This window comes from Eleutherodactylus coqui, chromosome 10 (genome assembly GCF_035609145.1).
Source record: "Eleutherodactylus coqui strain aEleCoq1 chromosome 10, aEleCoq1.hap1, whole genome shotgun sequence".
NCBI classification, from domain to species: Eukaryota; Metazoa; Chordata; class Amphibia; order Anura; family Eleutherodactylidae; genus Eleutherodactylus; species Eleutherodactylus coqui.
In genome coordinates this window covers 118,745,485-118,763,048 of record NC_089846.1, presented here as the reverse complement: position 1 = coordinate 118,763,048, position 17,564 = coordinate 118,745,485, and the positions used below count along the sequence as shown (strand labels likewise).

At 43.5% G+C, this 17,564-nt stretch overlaps 1 protein-coding gene across 2 annotated transcripts in view; it reads left to right on the top strand.

Moving 5' to 3' along the window:
• MTM1 (myotubularin 1) overlaps positions 1-9,088 on the top strand; it is a 71,548-nt gene extending 62,460 nt beyond the window's left edge. For both annotated transcript variants that reach the window (XM_066581784.1, XM_066581785.1), the window contains exon 15: positions 1,978-9,088. In XM_066581784.1, the coding sequence (XP_066437881.1) occupies positions 1,978-2,136 (159 nt within the window). In that variant the 3' untranslated portion in view covers positions 2,137-9,088. The remainder of the gene's footprint in view (positions 1-1,977) is intronic.
• The last annotated feature ends 8,476 nt before the right edge of the window (positions 9,089-17,564 follow it).

Genomic DNA, 17,564 nt, shown 5'->3' with positions numbered 1-17,564 from the left:
CACGGGAGGGGGGATTCACCTGCAGTTCTTCTCTGCCGCCCCTCTGATCCACCGGTTACGGGCCCTGTTTTCAGCCATATGGTATGCCTGCAGCAATTTTTTAACTACTTAATGTCCATTGTGCACTACTCTTTGATGGGCCAGTACTGATCACATGAGCAGCTGTGGCCAATCAGAGCAGGTATAGTGCATTAGTAGTCTAACACTACCAATGCACGGTGGAGACTAGGTAGCCGAAAGATTGCATCAACCATCTTGGATCGCCTAAACCAGAACCAGCAGATTGGAGGGATGGCAGAGAAGAGCAGCCACAGACAATCTACCCCCTCCCTCTGTGGTCCCGGGACTTGAACTCCAATTCTGGAGTCAAGATAGTCTTCCCTCTAATGAGTCTTAACTTATATGGTGGGTAAAATATTTGAAGGGTTCCTAAGAGATGCTATCCTGGAGTACCTCAAAGAAGATGACTGTATAACTCCATCATATCCGCATGGGTTTATGAGGGGTCGCTCCTGTCAAACTAATCTGATCAGCTTCTATCAGGAGGTAAGTTCTAGACTGGACCGGGGAGAGTATGATACTGTAACACATGACGGGAACATTGTTCTCCCTCTTTACAAGTCACTGGTCAGGCCACACATGGGATATTGTATATAGTTTTGAGCACCGGTACTCAAGAAGGACATATCGGAGCTTGAGCTGTTCAAAGACAAGCAACTAAGTTAACAAATGGATTGGGCGGACTACAATACCCAGAGAGGTTATCAAAATTGGGGGTTATTTAGTTTAGAAAAAAAAGGCTGAGGGCGACCTAATAACTATATCAGGGGACAATACAGAGGTCTCTCCCATGATCCACTTATATAAAGGGCTACAACTGTAACAAGGGGGCGCCCTCTGTCTAGAGGAAAGACGGTTTCTACACCAACATAGAAGGGGGTTCTTTACTGTAAAAGCAGTGAGATTATAGTTACTGATTACATTAGAAGGGTTGGTCATCCAGGGATTATTCTCATTGCCAGATAGCAGTTGGGAAGGAATTTTTCTTTTTCCTGTAAAAGGAGGAAAATTGGCTTCTGTTTCATTCATGGGTTTCCTCTGGATCAACATTGGGAGGGGGTGTGTGTTAAGAGCCTGAACTAGGATAGACATAGTTTTGTTTTTTTTTTTTTTTTTTTTTTCTTTTTCTCCAGCCTTGCACACTATTACTATGTGATGTGTCTATGACTCTCAACACAAATCAGTACTTGAATCTCCTGCTGATGACTGTGGGTGACTTTCTGGATGATCTGCCCCTATCATAGCAGACGGAGGCCACTTCAAGTTCACTTTCCTTCAGTCATAGTAGCGGTCCCTCGGGACGTAGAGAGACAACGAAAGCGGATTTCTGCTTCTCACATGCTGCTACTATAACTTTCCAGTTGGGTTTTAGTTTCTCCGTCTTACATGGGTCACAACTCAATTGGAATCCATGCTCTGGGGACCCTGCACCCTATCACTGTGTAGCACATGCATGCTTTTCTATTCAAGTACACTATTGTTTCACTATAGGAAACTAGTATTGAGATGTACCCTGTTTCCCTGAAAATAAGACATAGCATGATTTTCCAGAATTTTTGAGGATGCCTGAAATATAAGCCTTACTCCAAAATTAAGCCCTGCTAATAGTTAATTAAAATCGTCAGTTTAAATAGTGTCCAGGCAGCTATACATGTAAAAAAAGTTAAACCTTTTGGAACAAAAATTAATATGACACTGTCTTATTTTCGGGGAAACACGGTAGCACTGGATCAGTCTTTTTTTTTTTTTTTTTTTTTTTTTTTTTTTTTACTACATCCTGCATACGGCCTGATAGTCACAGAGCTGCACTCACAACGGTCATACAACTTATAGGGAGCTTTTTTTTTTTTTTCTATTTATGATGCACTAGAATAACCTTTTTTTTTTCTCTTTTTTTTTTTCTATTTCTTTCAATAGCAACCAAACCCAGTGGAGCAGCGTTACATGGAGCTTCTGGCTTTACGAGACGACTATATAAAGAAACTTGAAGAACTTCAAATCTCCAATTCACCAAAAATGAATAACTCCTCCACCTCCCCTCCGTCACCCTCACGAATCATGCAAACTCCGTTCTGAACAAAACAACAAAAAAAAAAAAAAAAGCTATTTGTACGAAATCTAGATACGGACTCTATGGCTAATTTTCGGGGAGGCCATTTTGAATGATGCCTTAATTTGGATGAAGTTTGAATCTTCAGGGTTGAATAAAAATGTGCCTTTTTAAGATCTTGAAATATTATCTTTTTCTATGTTGCACTGGTATGTAGATTCTGTTAATATCCGTAGGAGTAGCCCTCCGGCTGTCTTTTAACCATATCACGTTGGACTTGTGAATATATATTAACCAAAGTAAAGGGAGCGACTTTTGTTGCTATTTTTCAAGACTTGGCTTTTCCTTCTGTAATCCGCATCCTTCATGCTTATTGTTTGTGACAGTCCACAGCATGTACCCCGGGGTCATATCTTCCTTGTGCTGGTCACACAGGGCATCTTGTATACTCTTCAGCTATATGCTGCATTTTTCAGTATTTTACTCATCGCCCGGAAACAACCATTTTCCTTTTAACGTATTTCTCATTTCTTCTAGGCTGATGGTTATGGATGCTGTGTAGAGGACCTCTAAAGTTCTCTTACTGCATTTCACCTTCTATGAATTTTTAGTAATAGGGATGCCATGTGTTTATACAATAGATATGCCACAACCAGAACTTGTAAAGTCTCAAATTCTGCCACATTTGTACTAAAAATGAAGCAATGTACATTAACCCTTTGCAATCCAATTTTGGATTCAGGGTTTCCTAGGGGGCTTTCTCTTTCTGCCATTATACAATGGTGCCATCTGCTGGCTAGAGCCAGTACTGCAGTATGTGACGTGCCGGAGAGGCCCCCGACAACAGAGTGGCCAGTAATATACAGTAAGAATACCCTACCGGACGTCTTCCAACATCGGAGCTGTACAGGCTTCAATCAGAATGTCTTTAGACGTCAGACAGTGGATTGGAAAGGGTTAAAGGGGTTGTAGCACAATTGCAAGTTATCCTGTCGATAGGGGAATAACTTGCTGATCGGTGGGGGCCTCATCACGGATACCACCCCGGCTGATCTGCAGAATGGGACTCCGGTGTCCCATTATGCCTGCCCCTGCGGCGGGACATGGAACCCTCGCAGTAATGTCAGCATGAGGGGACCGCTCGCCTAGCATGCATGTTCGGCGCATCGTTCATCTCAATGGGCTGATGGGAATACCTAAGCGGGTACTGCTTGGGCATCTCTGCAGTGCCGATGAAAGTAAATGGTGCGCTTGTACTACAAGCACTCCATTCAGTCTACACCTCACTGCGGAGGGGATATGTGGGGTGCAGTAAGCTTGAAATAAGGAGGACGAGGGAGGTGGGACCACCACAATCAGCAAGTTCTGTCCTGTGGATAGGAGATAACATGCAATTGTGATCCAACCCCTTTAAATCTGTTGGGTGGTGCCCCCATTCCCATTGTTTTGGCTTGTGACTAGATGATTGCACTGTGTTTAGCCACGAGTGGGCGAACTGACCTACTAATTTTCTCCCATTGGATATATCAAAGCTATAATACATAAACCTTTAGAGATAATGTTCTGTGTATTCAGAAAGTTAGTTAATTACTCCAATAACTTTAGAAATTGGTAGAATTAAAAGAAAAGAAATTATAGTTTTCTCTACTGTTCTAGTAGTAGTATCTGATAGACCAGCCTTACATATGTTAGTGGGAATTCATGAAATCTAATGCAGAGCCCTCCGGCATTCCTCCTCTTGAGCATCGTGTGCATCATATGTATATTACATCCCAATCAGCCGATCGCTCTGTAACTGACTGCTGATCTGTGATTTGGCTTTCACAATCTCCGGTATAATGTTAAATAATCTGTTAAAGAAGCCGAAAGTATTACAGAGGTGACTCCTTTATTGGCCAACAGAACAATTATATAAGCAAGCTTTCGGCGCTACTTAAAGCCTCTTCATCAGGCGTCTACTCAGATTATATCTTGAGGAAATATCTGACTCCTATCTTAATGAAGAGGCCTTAATTAGTCTTTGAAAGCTTGCCTATATAGTTATTCCGGTTAGCCCAGAAAGCTCTTTTCTAGTCACGGTGACTACCGGATTATCACTCTTCATATTCCACAGATGTAAAAGGGTTTTCCAGGAATAAAGTATCGATGACTGATCCTCCGGATCGGCAGGGGTCTAAGTGAATGTGGCCGAGTCTGCAGTACCGTTCCGGACCATTGCACATCATACAGAACTGTGTGTTTCTGACACACTGTTGCTCAGGAAGACAGCTGATTGGAGGGGGTGTTGGACCAACCAGTTTGCTTTTGATGATAGGATGGGTCATCGGCACTTTGGTCCTGGAAAACCCCTTCAATACCTTCACACAGGCGTATTCTATTTTCACACAAGTTCGGACTTGTACAGGGATGTAATACTGTGTGCGGACTAGTCTGTGGGGCCATTCTGTACCTCTTTATGTTTTATATTTGTAACAGATCTGTTTTCTGTTCGATTCTATATCAATCCAGCAGAAAAAAGTTGCCATGTTCCATGAAGCTTTGCCTGTTGGGGTAGAGAATTTCTCCCCTAGTATGGCGCTAAACAGCCCTACCATTGGATGGCACACGAGACCCTACAGCTTCATACTATAGAAGAAACTTGGTGCGCCTTAGATCGAAGTTTGCATCACCAGCTGCTTCTATCAAGGCTACCAGGGTATACTGGATACATTGTTTCTTGTCTTGTTTTTATCCTATACATACCGTGTTTCCCTGAAAATAAGAAAAGTGTCTTATATTAATTTTAGTTCAAAAAGGTTTAACTTTTTTTACATGTATAGCTGCCTGGACACTATTTAAATTGACTTTTTTAATTAAGTTAGCAGGGCTTAATTTTGGAGTAGGGCTTATATTTCAAGCATCCTCAAAAAGCCTGAAAAATCATTTTGCATCCTCAAAAATTCTGGAAAATCATGCTATGTCTTATTTTCAGGGTATGTCTTATTTTCAGGGAAACAGGGTAGTACTAATCCCATCTTTCTCATCCAGCCACCTTTACATGCAGTATTTGGAGAAAAGTTTTTTTTCTTCTGTATTAGTTTGTAAATTATTGTAAAGTTTTAGATTACTTTATAACATGTGTCATTAGACATTAGTGTGCAATGATGTAAAAGCATAATAAAGCCTTTTTGTAAATACTCCTAGTATATTGGCAAAGAAAAAAAACTAATGGATTGGGGTTGAAGTATTGTTTTTAAAGAAAAAAATAATTTTTAAAGCTAAATAGAAGTTTCTGTATGTGAGTAAAGTTTTGCACAGTTGTATTAATATATATATTCATTATTGAGTTCACATTTCTTTTGCTATCTGGGTGTTCTGGTGCCATCTGAAAAGTCAGACTGCTAATGTAAAGCTATTCTGCTTGGAATATTTATTTTTCAGGTATGTGTATGCTACATATTACACTGATGGGTCGCTGCCTTTAAGAATATATTTTGGGTTGAAGGGGTTGTCTCCTAATGTTGGCCTATTTTTTGAACAGGCCATCGGGTATAGATCAGTGGTAGTCTGCTGGCCAGGATCAGCTGTTCACCAGCGCGCTTGTGCACTGAGCTGATTTCTGCAGGACGTAGACAGCTCTGTTCTCACTACAGTGGCCAGGCTTGGTATTGCAGGCCAAGTTCTGATTCGATTTAATGGGAAATTGGCTTGCAATACCAAGCTTGGCCACTGCTGAAAGAATGGAGCTGTTGGCTTCCTGCAGAAATCAGCTTGGTGCACTGGTTTAGTGAACTGAAAAATGTAATTATTTTTTTTTATTCAAGTTAGCGGGAAGCTGTCATCAACTTTGAGTCCCACGTTATAGGGGTACCAAGTCGAGGGGATGGGGAGTCCAGGGAGCTGTGTTTCATACCCGGGTGACTCGCTGCAATGCCGTGTATCCGCAAAGTTGGTGCACACACACACCTTGACTCTGTTCAGACAGCTCTGTGTGCAGTCTCCCATAGAGATGAATGGGAAAGTGTGTGCACCGAGCCGTCTGAAAGCAGTCAAGCTTTGTACCTGCATCATCATCGCGGTTCCCCAGCACAGCTCCCTTTTCCCTCAACTTTAAGCCCCATAACATAGTTCATGGGCCCCAAAGGTAACGACAGATTACCTTTTAAGCCTGAGTGCCTACCCCTCCAGGTCGTCTTGGGAATCCACGAGGATGTACTGAGGTTTTGAGGTGGGCGGGGGGGGGGGGTTAACTAATGAACAGCCCCTAAGACCCACCATTGTTAACGGGCACAACATGGACACTTACATGACTACAATTATTGTACATATGAGGACCGCTTTCAAACACCTTTAATCATACCGACATTAGAGCTCAGTGGGGATAGTCTGAATGACTGTAACAATTTGATACATGAATATGTAAACATTTTAATCAATGATCCTTAATTTTATTTGCATTTTATACTGGGAATCGTTACGATGGATACATGTAAACAGCCCTAAATGCTATCGGACACCTTTTTTGGGAGCATTTGCTTCAACTGAAATGCATTTATTTTTGGCTATAAATCATTTTTGTAAATTGGGTTTTCGTATTTTTTGTAAATATTTTTGATTTGGTCCTAAATCCGCTTAGAAGATCCTTTAGGAGAGAAGGAAGGGCTGGAGGCGGAGTTGCCAAAAATACATATTTAAGTTAAAAAACAAAAAATGCCCCCAAAGGTGTCCTTGGCTTTTAACTTGGGTTAAAGGCGTTCTGTCAGATTAGAAAACATGGCTGCTCTCTCACAAGAGCAGCGGCGCTCCCGCCCATGGATTTTGTCTGCCGGTTTTCAGCGGCGTGGTTTCCAGAAGAGAGCAGCCATGTTTAATTAATTTGATGAAGCCCCTTTAAGTCTGTTTTTAATTTCTGCTTGTAATTGCAATATCTTTTGAAATACGTATGTGTACACAGTTGGTGACAACTAGATATAAGTAATGAGTAGCATGAAGTACATGGGCTTTTTTTTATACATGCAATGTATATTTACTGTGGAACGGCGTTATTGTGGTTTTCCGGGCAAAAAACTATTGATGACCCATCCTCTGGATAGGTCATCCATAGTCAAAAGGCTTGTCCAAATTGTAAGATCTCTGGACAAACCCTTCCACATGCAGTAAATGATGAAAAGCGATATACTCCTCTCTTCCCCCTGTCTCCTGCACCGGCGCTCGGTCCTCCGATCTCTGTTTACAGCTGCAATTCTACCTGGTTTACGGGACATAATGGGCCGCAGCTGTAAGCAGAGACTGGAGCAGGAGCAAGGACAGGTGACTATATCACTATGGGGACCTGCCATACAGAATCCCTGACAATCACCTGATCGCCCGGCTGTCAGTGCAGCGAGCCAGACGTGGCCTACCTGGCTTCACAACAAATTGAAATCGATGGGAGCTGAAGCGGCTATTACACTTCTGTCTCCAACACTGCGGAACGGCCCCGAAGTGTAATAGCTGCTCCAGCTCCCATTGCTTTATATGGGAGTGAAGCCCGTTAGGCCGGGCGACCAGGTGATCACTGTGGGTGCCCAGCGATTTAACTATTGATGACCTGTCCCCAGTATTTGCCTGGAAAACTCTTTAAAACAAAGTTGCACATTATTGTTAAGGAGAACACAAGTTCCTGATATCGGATAGGTAGACATGGACATATTTTACTTGCATTTCACAACCTGTATTATGAACCCAAACACCAGGAGCCCTTGCAGTTCTACTCACCCGGGATGACCACAGATTTCTATGGAGATAAGAGTTTTGCAAGTAGAACCATAAGGAGTCTTGAGTGTTGTGGTGATATTACAAACTTGTGAAACCTGCCATACTTGACTACCTCAAACTGTACTTTACCAGCTAGTAAGTAATAGGGGAGAGTAGTTGTATGGAAAAGTATCCCACATATGCTCTTTGGTACCATCATTAGAATACATGTAGCGTTTATGATGCTAAGAGGAAGGGCGAGTTATGGGTCTTCTACATGCCCATTTATCGGGCCTTAATGTTCTTCCCAACGCTCATTTGCCCAACAATTGGGCCGTGTAAAGTGACCAACAAACAGCCGACTAACAAGCAAGCGCTCATTTATCAGCTGATCGTTAAGTGTCAGTGAGCAAGAGAATGCCGGCTGTACGTCTCTCCTATACAGCCAGCCTATGGGGACAAACCATTATAATTCCGATCCTTGATTCTCGGCCTGGTTTAAAAAAAAAAAAAGGCAAGAAGCGCTGATCGACAGGCATTTCGATCGGCGCTCGTTAGATTGGGCCAAGAACTCGGCCAGTCTGGAAGGGATCGTTTAGATCGTCCTATAGTTAAATTCTTCTATTGCTGCCTTGGGAGCAATTCGAGTAGTATAGGAGATATATGCAGATTGTTCTAGAATTGATGTGAATTTGCTTGGCCATGAACAGGTAGAGTTTTTTAGCATACAATGAATTTTCAAGTGTATATAATATGGTATGCAACCTAAACATGGAAATTCACTTTTCACCATCATGTCGGAGGTTGCTTATATAGAGGTTCCATAATTGAGGATGCTCTTTTGAAGAGTGATCTAACTGTATCGATGTGAGCGCTAACATTTCTGTTTCATCTTTACCCTTGGAAAATAAGAGTATATTTCGAATTAGAGAGAACCTACAGACGTCAGCTGTCTGTTGGGTACACCGGGCATTTATATAAGATTCTATAAAATTGGTGTAAAGAGCAGTTCCTATCACACTGCAAGGTGGTGATGCATTCATACTTATAACCTAGTTATCGTCTCATGCGTGGTACAGCACATATGTCGCCTGTACAGAATATTTCCGACCCGTGGCTAAATTAAATCTTTTTTTTTTTTTTTTGGACTTGTTAAGTCATAAAATTTGCTTAGGTTTTTTTTTTCTTTCCTCCTCAAACAGTATGTATGGCTTGTTTGATTTACTATTGTAAACTGAAATAAAAATGTATATAGTAAGCTAACTTGTGTTTTTTTTCTTTTTCTTTTATCATAAAATGAGAAGTAACTAAATCGGAACTATAATGTTCATGTGCCCTGGTAAGGCATATGGATGTCTTAACCCCTTGAGTGGCGGGTTTCCTACCACCCTGTCGTGCCCACCAGGGCAGGTTTTTTAAAATGGTTTAATCATTGAATTTCAACTAATTTTGCAGTTGCGTCTCAAGAGCCATAACTTTTTCATTTTTCCATTGACATGGCCATATAAGGGCTTGTTTTTTGCGGGACAAGTTGTGATTTTTTAAACAGGGGGAGGAAAAAAAGAAATGGGGAAAAAAGAAAAAAAGGGGCCATGTCATTAAGGGGTTAAATAATGTATTAACTTCCTTCTCTGGGTCAGTACGACACATGGATACCACATGTGATTGTATTTTTGATTTTTTACAAAGTAAAGGGAGACAAGTGTTTTTATTATTTTTTTTTTATAATTTTTTAACTTTTTTTTTTTCTTTTATTTATTTATTTTTTGTCCCTTTAGGGGACTTCCACAGGGACCCATCAGGACCCCTGATCACATTCCAGGGGTCCGATGGTGACAGCCCTTTACATGCTGCAGTGACAGCCCTTTACATGCTGCAGTCACATAGACTGCAGCATGTAAAGGGTTAACACAGCAGAGATCGAAGGTTTTCTCTGATCTCTGCTGTAAGAGCAGGTACCTAGCTGTCCTCTGACAGCTAACAACCAGCTCTCCCTGCCACAGAGACCATCGGCTTGCTTCTGACAAGCCAATGGTCTCTATGGCAACCTGTAAACAAACCAGGAGATTGCAGACATATCGGCAATATCTTCTGCTGGTTTTTCAAAGCCCTTGCTTTGTTCTCTGTGGGACTGTGCAGGCAGAGCACACTGTCACAGCTTGTGGCATTGTGCTCTGCAGCTCCCATAGTGATACATAGCCCAGAAATCTTCCGGGCTATGTTGCTATGAGCAGTGGAGCTCGTCCCGGAAATTTTCCGGGCGTGCCACTCAAGGGGTTAAAGGGGTATTCAGGGACTTTTTAAAAATTTTCTCATGATGGCTGACCGGGAAGAATACCCCTTTTAAGCCTTATTTAATGGTGAATCTTGCCTCTCATGTGACATTGAATCCGTGATGATTACAGCAAATCTATTTCCCATTCATTTGAATTTTAAAAATGGATGTCACATGTAGAGATGAGCGAGCACCCAAATGCTCGGGTCCGCGTTATTCGAGTCGAGCTTTTCGTAAAATTCAAGAGCTGTACTCGAGTAAGGAACCCTATTGACTACAATGGGAGACTCGAGCATTTTTGTATGTGGGACGCCGGGTGCCGAGCTTTTTTTTCTTCTTCTAGCTCTCTCTCTCTCTCATCTCCTCTCCTCCCCCCAGTGGGGAGGGGCCAAAACAGGCACGTCAGTGGGGAGGAGCCAAAAACTGGGGCGGGGTCGAACATGGCTTGATGCTCGTTCGAGTAACGAGCATCATCGAGTACGCTAATACACGAACGAGCATCAAGCTTGGCAGAGTATGTTCGCTCAACTCTAGTCACATGCTTGATATAGAATCTGAGTTGGGTTAGCCACACGTAGATACCATTACTGAATGTTAGGTAGACTTGTCTCCTGTAGAAGGATCGTCATTAGGGATGAGCGAGTATACTCGCTAAGGCACTACTCGCTCGAGTAATGTGCCTTAGCCGAGTATCTCCCTGCTCGTCCCGAAAGATTCAGGGGCCGCCGCAGCTGACAGGTGAGTTGCGGCGGGGAGCGGGCGGGAGAGAGAGATCTCCCCTCCGTTCCTCCCTGCTCTCCCCCGCAGCTCCCCGCCCCGCGGCGGCACCCGAATCTTTCGGGACAAGTGGGGAGATACTCGGCTAAGGCACATTACTCGAGCGAGTAGTGCCTTAGCGAGTATACTCGCTCATCCCTAATCGTTATTCCTTTCTCGGGTCCTTAAACCAACTGCACCATAGTTTTGATATGCCTATTTTCCACCTTGTGCCAGTAATACAAATCTGATTACCGAGTGATTGTTCTCAGTAAGAGAAACCAAGTAACCTTGTAGATATGATACCTCTGATACTTCTTTTTGTTAGCCATTAAAAGTATCATATCTACAAGGTTAGGCTTCTTTCCCATGAGCGTAAATCAGCCGGCTGTTTTCACGGCCGGCTTATATACGCTGTGATCTGATGCATTGGATTCCACTGCATCAGCTCACATGGCTGTATTCCTGAGCCCGTAAAAGCGCCCGGCCAGCCCAATATAGCATTGGCATTTTTACGTCAGGCCCAAAATATAGTCCTGGAATTATGTTTTGGGCCAGACTACATCGGCTGCTGCATGGGCTCCTATGGGAGCCCATGGCAGCGGCCGCAGGTGGGAGGGAGTTTAGCAGCATGGTTCTGTGCTCTGTCCTGTCCTCTCCTCCCTGCTGGCTCTCTGCACTGGGAGGGGGTGGAGATAAGTGCCGGCCCAGCCCACCTCTTCCCATTGCTGGCTGTGGACAAGGGGTGGGACATGGGCGGAGCTAAGCCCCTGCCCCTATCCATAGTCATCAATGGGAGGAGGCGGGGCAGGCTGGTGCTTAGCTCTGCCCCGTCCTGCCCCTCCCATTGCAAAGAACAAGCAGGGAGGAAAAGAGAGGAGAGCATGCGATGGGAAGGGAGGGAAAACTGGCGACAGCATGGTAGTCTCGGCGCACAGGACCCAGAACCCATGCTGTCTTAACGGACGCACAAACGTTTGAGTTGTGCACCCGTTCACCAATTTTATCTCTCCGAACACAGCGTATATTGGCCGGCCTCGGGAAGGAAGCCTTACTTGGTTTCTTTTACTGAGAACAATGGCACTTTGCTCTACTGGCTAACACGGTACTAAACTTCTCATTTTAGGTCTGATTACACATATTCTTAAAAAGGCAACGCATTCTTACACAGGCGACAAAAATGGAAGAAAGTCTTTAAAGGGTTTTCTCAGACTAAACTATCAAGCTATCCTTAGAATGGATCATCAAAAGTTGATCGGAGGGGGTCTACCGCTCAGGATCCCTGCCGATAAGCTGATTGAAGAGGCTGAGACGCTCAGGGGAGCACTGCTGCCTCTTGTCAGGTCTATGACGCCACATTCACGAGTAACATGGCCTGAAAGCAGAAGAACTTATCACAGCGATCAGAGCTTTTCAAGATCCCTGCAAGGATATTAAAAATGTAAAAAAAAAAAAATACAACTCCCCCCCCCCCCCTTTTTTTTTTTTTTTGCACATTTCTCCCCTTTTGTGTTAAAATAAACAAAAGTACACATATTTGGTATCACATCTGTAACGACCTGTACAATGAATTGAACACTCTATACTACTTAGCAAAAACCGTACAAAAAACCCTCAAAAACGGAGGCGACATGCTTTTGTTCATTTTGCCTTCCAAAAACATACAATAAAAGGGATAAAAGCCGTATGCACCCCAAAACGGTACCAATGAAAACTACAGCTTATCATATAAAAAAAAGCTAACTGAGTTTTGTTCCAAGGAAAAATAAGAAGATTATAGGACTTTGACTGCAACAATGTAAAAAGGGGTTTTATTGTGCAAAAGTGGAAATGCCTAAAAAAAATGTTATGGTCCTAATTGTGTCTATCTGCAGGACAAAAATAGTCATTTATGCTGCATGATTAACGCTGGAAAAAAAATGTCAGAATTGATTTTTTTTTTTTCTCCCTGCCCACCCAAAAAAATGTATAAATGTTTTACAATATATTAAATGCACCCAAAAATGGTACAGATTAAACTAGTTTTCCTCACAAACAAGCCCTCATACGGCCATGTCAAGGGAAAAATAAAGTTATGGCTTTTAAAAAATGGAGATGAAAGTCCCCCCAAAAAATCATTGAAGTTTTTGGCCAAAATAGGCCATGTAGCTAAGCATAAGCATCCCTGGGATAAACATACTGTATGTCAGTGCAGCGAGCCAGACATGGCCTACCTGGCTTCACAACAAATTGAAATCGATGGGAGCTGAAGCGGCTATTACACTTCCGTCTCCAACACCGCGGAAAGACCCCTAAGTGTAATAGCTGCTCCAGCTCCCATTGATTTATATGGGAGTGAAGCCCGCTAGGCCGGGCGACCAGGTGATCACTGTGGGTGCCCAGCGATTTAACTATTGATGACCTGTCCCCAGTATTTGCCTGGAAAACTCTTTAAAACAAAGTTGCACATTATTGTTAAGGATAACACAAGTTCCTGATATCGGATAGGTAGACATGGACATATTTTACTTGGATTTCACAACCTGTATTATGAACCCAAACACCAGGAGCCCTTGCAGTTCTACTCAACCGGGATGACCACAGCTTTCTATGGAGATAAGAGTTTTGCAAGTAGAACCATAAGGAGTCTTGAGTGTTGTGGTGATATTACAAACTTGTGAAACCTGCCATACTTTACTACCTCAAACTGTACTTTACCATCTAGTAAGTAATAGGGGAGAGTAGTTGCATGGAAAAGTATCCCACATATGCTCTTTGGTGCCATCATTAGAATACATGTAGCGTTTATGATGCTAAGAGGAAGGGCGAGTTATGGGTCTTCTACATGCCCATTTATCGGGCCTTAATGTTTTTCCCAACACTCATTTGCCCAACAATTGGGCCGTGTAAAGTGACCAACAAACAGCCGACTAACAAGCAAGCGCTCATTTATCCGCTGATCGTTAAGTGTCAGTGAGCAAGAGAATGCCGGCTGTACGTCTCTCCTATACAGCCAGCCTATGGGGACAAACCATTATAATTCCGATCCTTGCTTCCCAGCCTGGTTTAAAAAAAAAAAAAAAAAAAGGCAATAAGCGCTGATCGACAGGCATTTCGATCGGCGCTCGTTAGATTGGGCCAAGAACTCGGCCAGTCTGGAAGGGATCGTTTAGATCGTCCTATAGTTAAATTCTTCTATTGCTGCCTTGGGAGCAATTCGAGTAGTATAGGAGATATATGCAGATTGTTCTAGAATTGATGTGAATTTGCTTGGCCATGAACAGGTAGAGTTTTTCAGTATACAATGAATTTTCAAGTGTATATAATATGGTATGCAACCTAAACATGGAAATTCACTTTTCACCATCATGTCGGAGGTTGCTTATATAGAGGTTCCATAATTGAGGATGCTCTTTTGAAGAGTGATCTAACTGTATCGATGTGAGCGCTAACATTTCTGTTTCATCTTTACCCTTGGAAAATAAGAGTATATTTCGAATTAGAGAGAACCTACAGACGTCAGCTGTCTGTTGGGTACACCGGGCATTTATATAAGATTCTATAAAATTGGTGTAAAGAGCAGTTCCTATCACACTGCAAGGTGGTGATGCATTCATACTTATAACCTAGTTATCGTCTCATGCGTGGTACAGCACATATGTCGCCTGTACAGAATATTTCCGACCCGTGGCTAAATTAAATCTTTTTTTTTTGGACTTGTTAAGTCATAAAATTTGCTTAGGTTTTTTTTTTTTCTTTCCTCCTCAAACAGTATGTATGGCTTGTTTGATTTACTATTGTAAACTGAAATAAAAATGTATATAGTAAGCTAACTTGTGTTGTTTTTTTTTTTCTTTTTCTTTTATCATAAAAATGAGAAGTGACTAAATCGGAACTGTAATGTTCATGTGCCCTGGTAAGGCATATGGATGTCTTAATCCCTTGAGTGGCGGGTTTCCTACCACCCTGTCGTGCCCACCAGGGCAGGTTTTTTAAAATGGTGTAATCATTGAATTTCAACTAATTTTGCAGTTGCGTCTCAAGAGCCATAACTTTTTCATTTTTCCATTGACATGGCCATATAAGGGCTTGTTTTTTGCGGGACAAGTTGTGATTTTTTAAACAGGGGGAGGAAAAAAAGAAATGGGGAAAAAATAAAAAAAGGGGCCATGTCATTAAGGGGTTAAATAATGTATTAACTTCCTTCTCTGGGTCAGTACGACACATGGATACCACATGTGTGATTGTATTTTTGATTTTTTACAAAGTAAAGGGAGACAAGTGTTTTTATTTTTTTTTATAATTTTTTAACTTTTTTTTTTTTATATTTATTTATTTTTTTGTCCCTTTAGGGGACTTCCACAGGGACCCATCAGGACCCCTGATCACATTCCAGGGGTCCGATGGTGACAGCCCTTTACATGCTGCAGTGACAGCCCTTTACATGCTGCAGTCACATAGACTGCAGCATGTAAAGGGTTAACACAGCAGAGATCGGAGGTTTTCTCTGATCTCTGCTGTAAGAGCAGGTACCTAGCTGTCCTCTGACAGCAAACAACCAGCTCTCCCTGCCACAGAGACCATCGGCTTGCTTCTGACAAGCCGATGGTCTCTATGGCAACCTGTAAACAAACCAGGAGATTGCAGACCTATCGGCAATATCTTCTGCTGGTTTTTCAAAGCCCTTGCTTTGTTCTCTGTGGGACTGTGCAGGCAGAGCACAGTGTCACAGCTTGTGGCATTGTGCTCTGCAGCTCCCATAGTGATACATAGCCCGGAAATCTTCCGGGCTATGTTGCTATGAGCAGTGGAGCTCGTCCCGGAAAATTTCCGGGCGTGCCACTCAAGGGGTTAAAGGGGTATTAAGGGACTTTTTAAAAATTTTCTCATGATGGCTGACCGGGAAGAATACCCCTTTTAAGCCTTATTTAGATGGTGAATCTTGCCTCTCATGTGACATTGAATCCGTGATGATTACAGCAAATCTATTTCCCATTCATTTGAATTTTAAAAATGGATGTCACATGTAGAGATGACCGAGCACCCAAATGCTCGGGTCCGCGTTATTCGAGTCGAGCTTTTCGTAAAATTCAAGAGCTGTACTCGAGTAAGGAACCCTATTGACTACAATGGGAGACTCGAGCATTTTTGTATGTGGGACGCCGGGTGCCGAGCTTTTTTTTCTTCTTCTAGCTCTCTCTCTCTCTCATCTCCTCTCCTCCCCCCAGTGGGGAGGGGCCAAAACAGGCACGTCACAGTGGGGAGGGGCCAAAAACTGGGGCGGGGTCGAACATGGCTTGATGCTCGTTCGAGTAACGAGCATCATCGAGTACGCTAATACACGAACGAGCATCAAGCTTGGCAGAGTATGTTCGCTCAACTCTAGTCACATGCTTGATATAGAATCTGAGTTGGGTTAGCCACACGTAGATACCATTACTGAATGTTAGGTAGACTTGTCTCCTGTAGAAGGATCGTCATTAGGGATGAGCGAGTATACTCGCTAAGGCACTACTCGCTCGAGTAATGTGCCTTAGCCGAGTATCTCCCTGCTCGTCCCGAAAGATTCGGGGGCCACCGCAGCTGACAGGTGAGTTGCGGCGGGGAGCGGGCGGGAGAGAGAGATCTCCCCTCCGTTCCTCCCTGCTCTCCCCCGCAGCTCCCTGCCCCGCGGCGGCACCCGAATCTTTCGGGACAAGTGGGGAGATACTCGGCTAAGGCACATTACTCGAGCGAGTAGTGCCTTAGCGAATATACTCGCTCATCCCTAATCGTTATTCCTTTCTCGGGTCCTTAAACCAACTGCACCATAGTTTTGATATGCCTATTTTGCACCTTGTGCCAGTAATACAAATCTGATTACCGAGTGATTGTTCTCAGTAAGAGAAACCAAGTAACCTTGTAGATATGATACCTTTCAATGGCTAACAAAAATACTTCTTTTTGTTAGCCATTAAAAGTTATCATATCTACAAGGTTAGGCTTCTTTCCCACAAGCGTAAATCAGCCGGCTGTTTTCACGGACGGCTTATATACGCTGTGATCTGATGCATTGGATTCCACTGCATCAGCTCACATGGCTGTATTCCTGAGCCCGTAAAAATGCCCGGCCAGCCCAATATAGCATTGGCATTTTTACGTCAGGCCCAAAAGATAGTCCTGGAATTATGTTTTGGGCCAGACTACGTCGGCTGCTGCATGGGCTCCTATGGGAGCCCATGGCAGCGGCCGCAGGTGGGAGGGAGTTTAGCAGCGTGGCTCTGTCCTCTGTCCTCTCCTCCCTGCTGGCTCTCTGCACTGGGAGGGGGTGGAGATAAGTGCCGGCCCAGCCCACCTCTTCCCATTGCTGGCTGTGGACAAGGGGTGGGACATGGGCGAAGCTAAGCCCCTGCCCCTATCCATAGTCATCAATGGGAGGAGGCGAGGCAGGCTGGTGCTTAGCTCTGCCCTGTCCTGCCCCTCCCATTGCAAAGAACAAGCAGGGAGGAAAAGAGAGGAGAGCATGCGATGGGAAGGGAGGGAAAACTGGCGACAGCATGGTAGTCTCGGCGCACAGGACCCAGAACCCATGCTGTCTTAACGGACGCACAAACGTTTGAGTTGTGCACCCGTTCACCAATTTTATCTCTCCGAACACAGCGTATATTGGCCGGCCTCGGGAAGGAAGCCTTACTTGGTTTCTTTTACTGAGAACAATGGCACTTTGCTCTACTGGCTAACACGGTACTA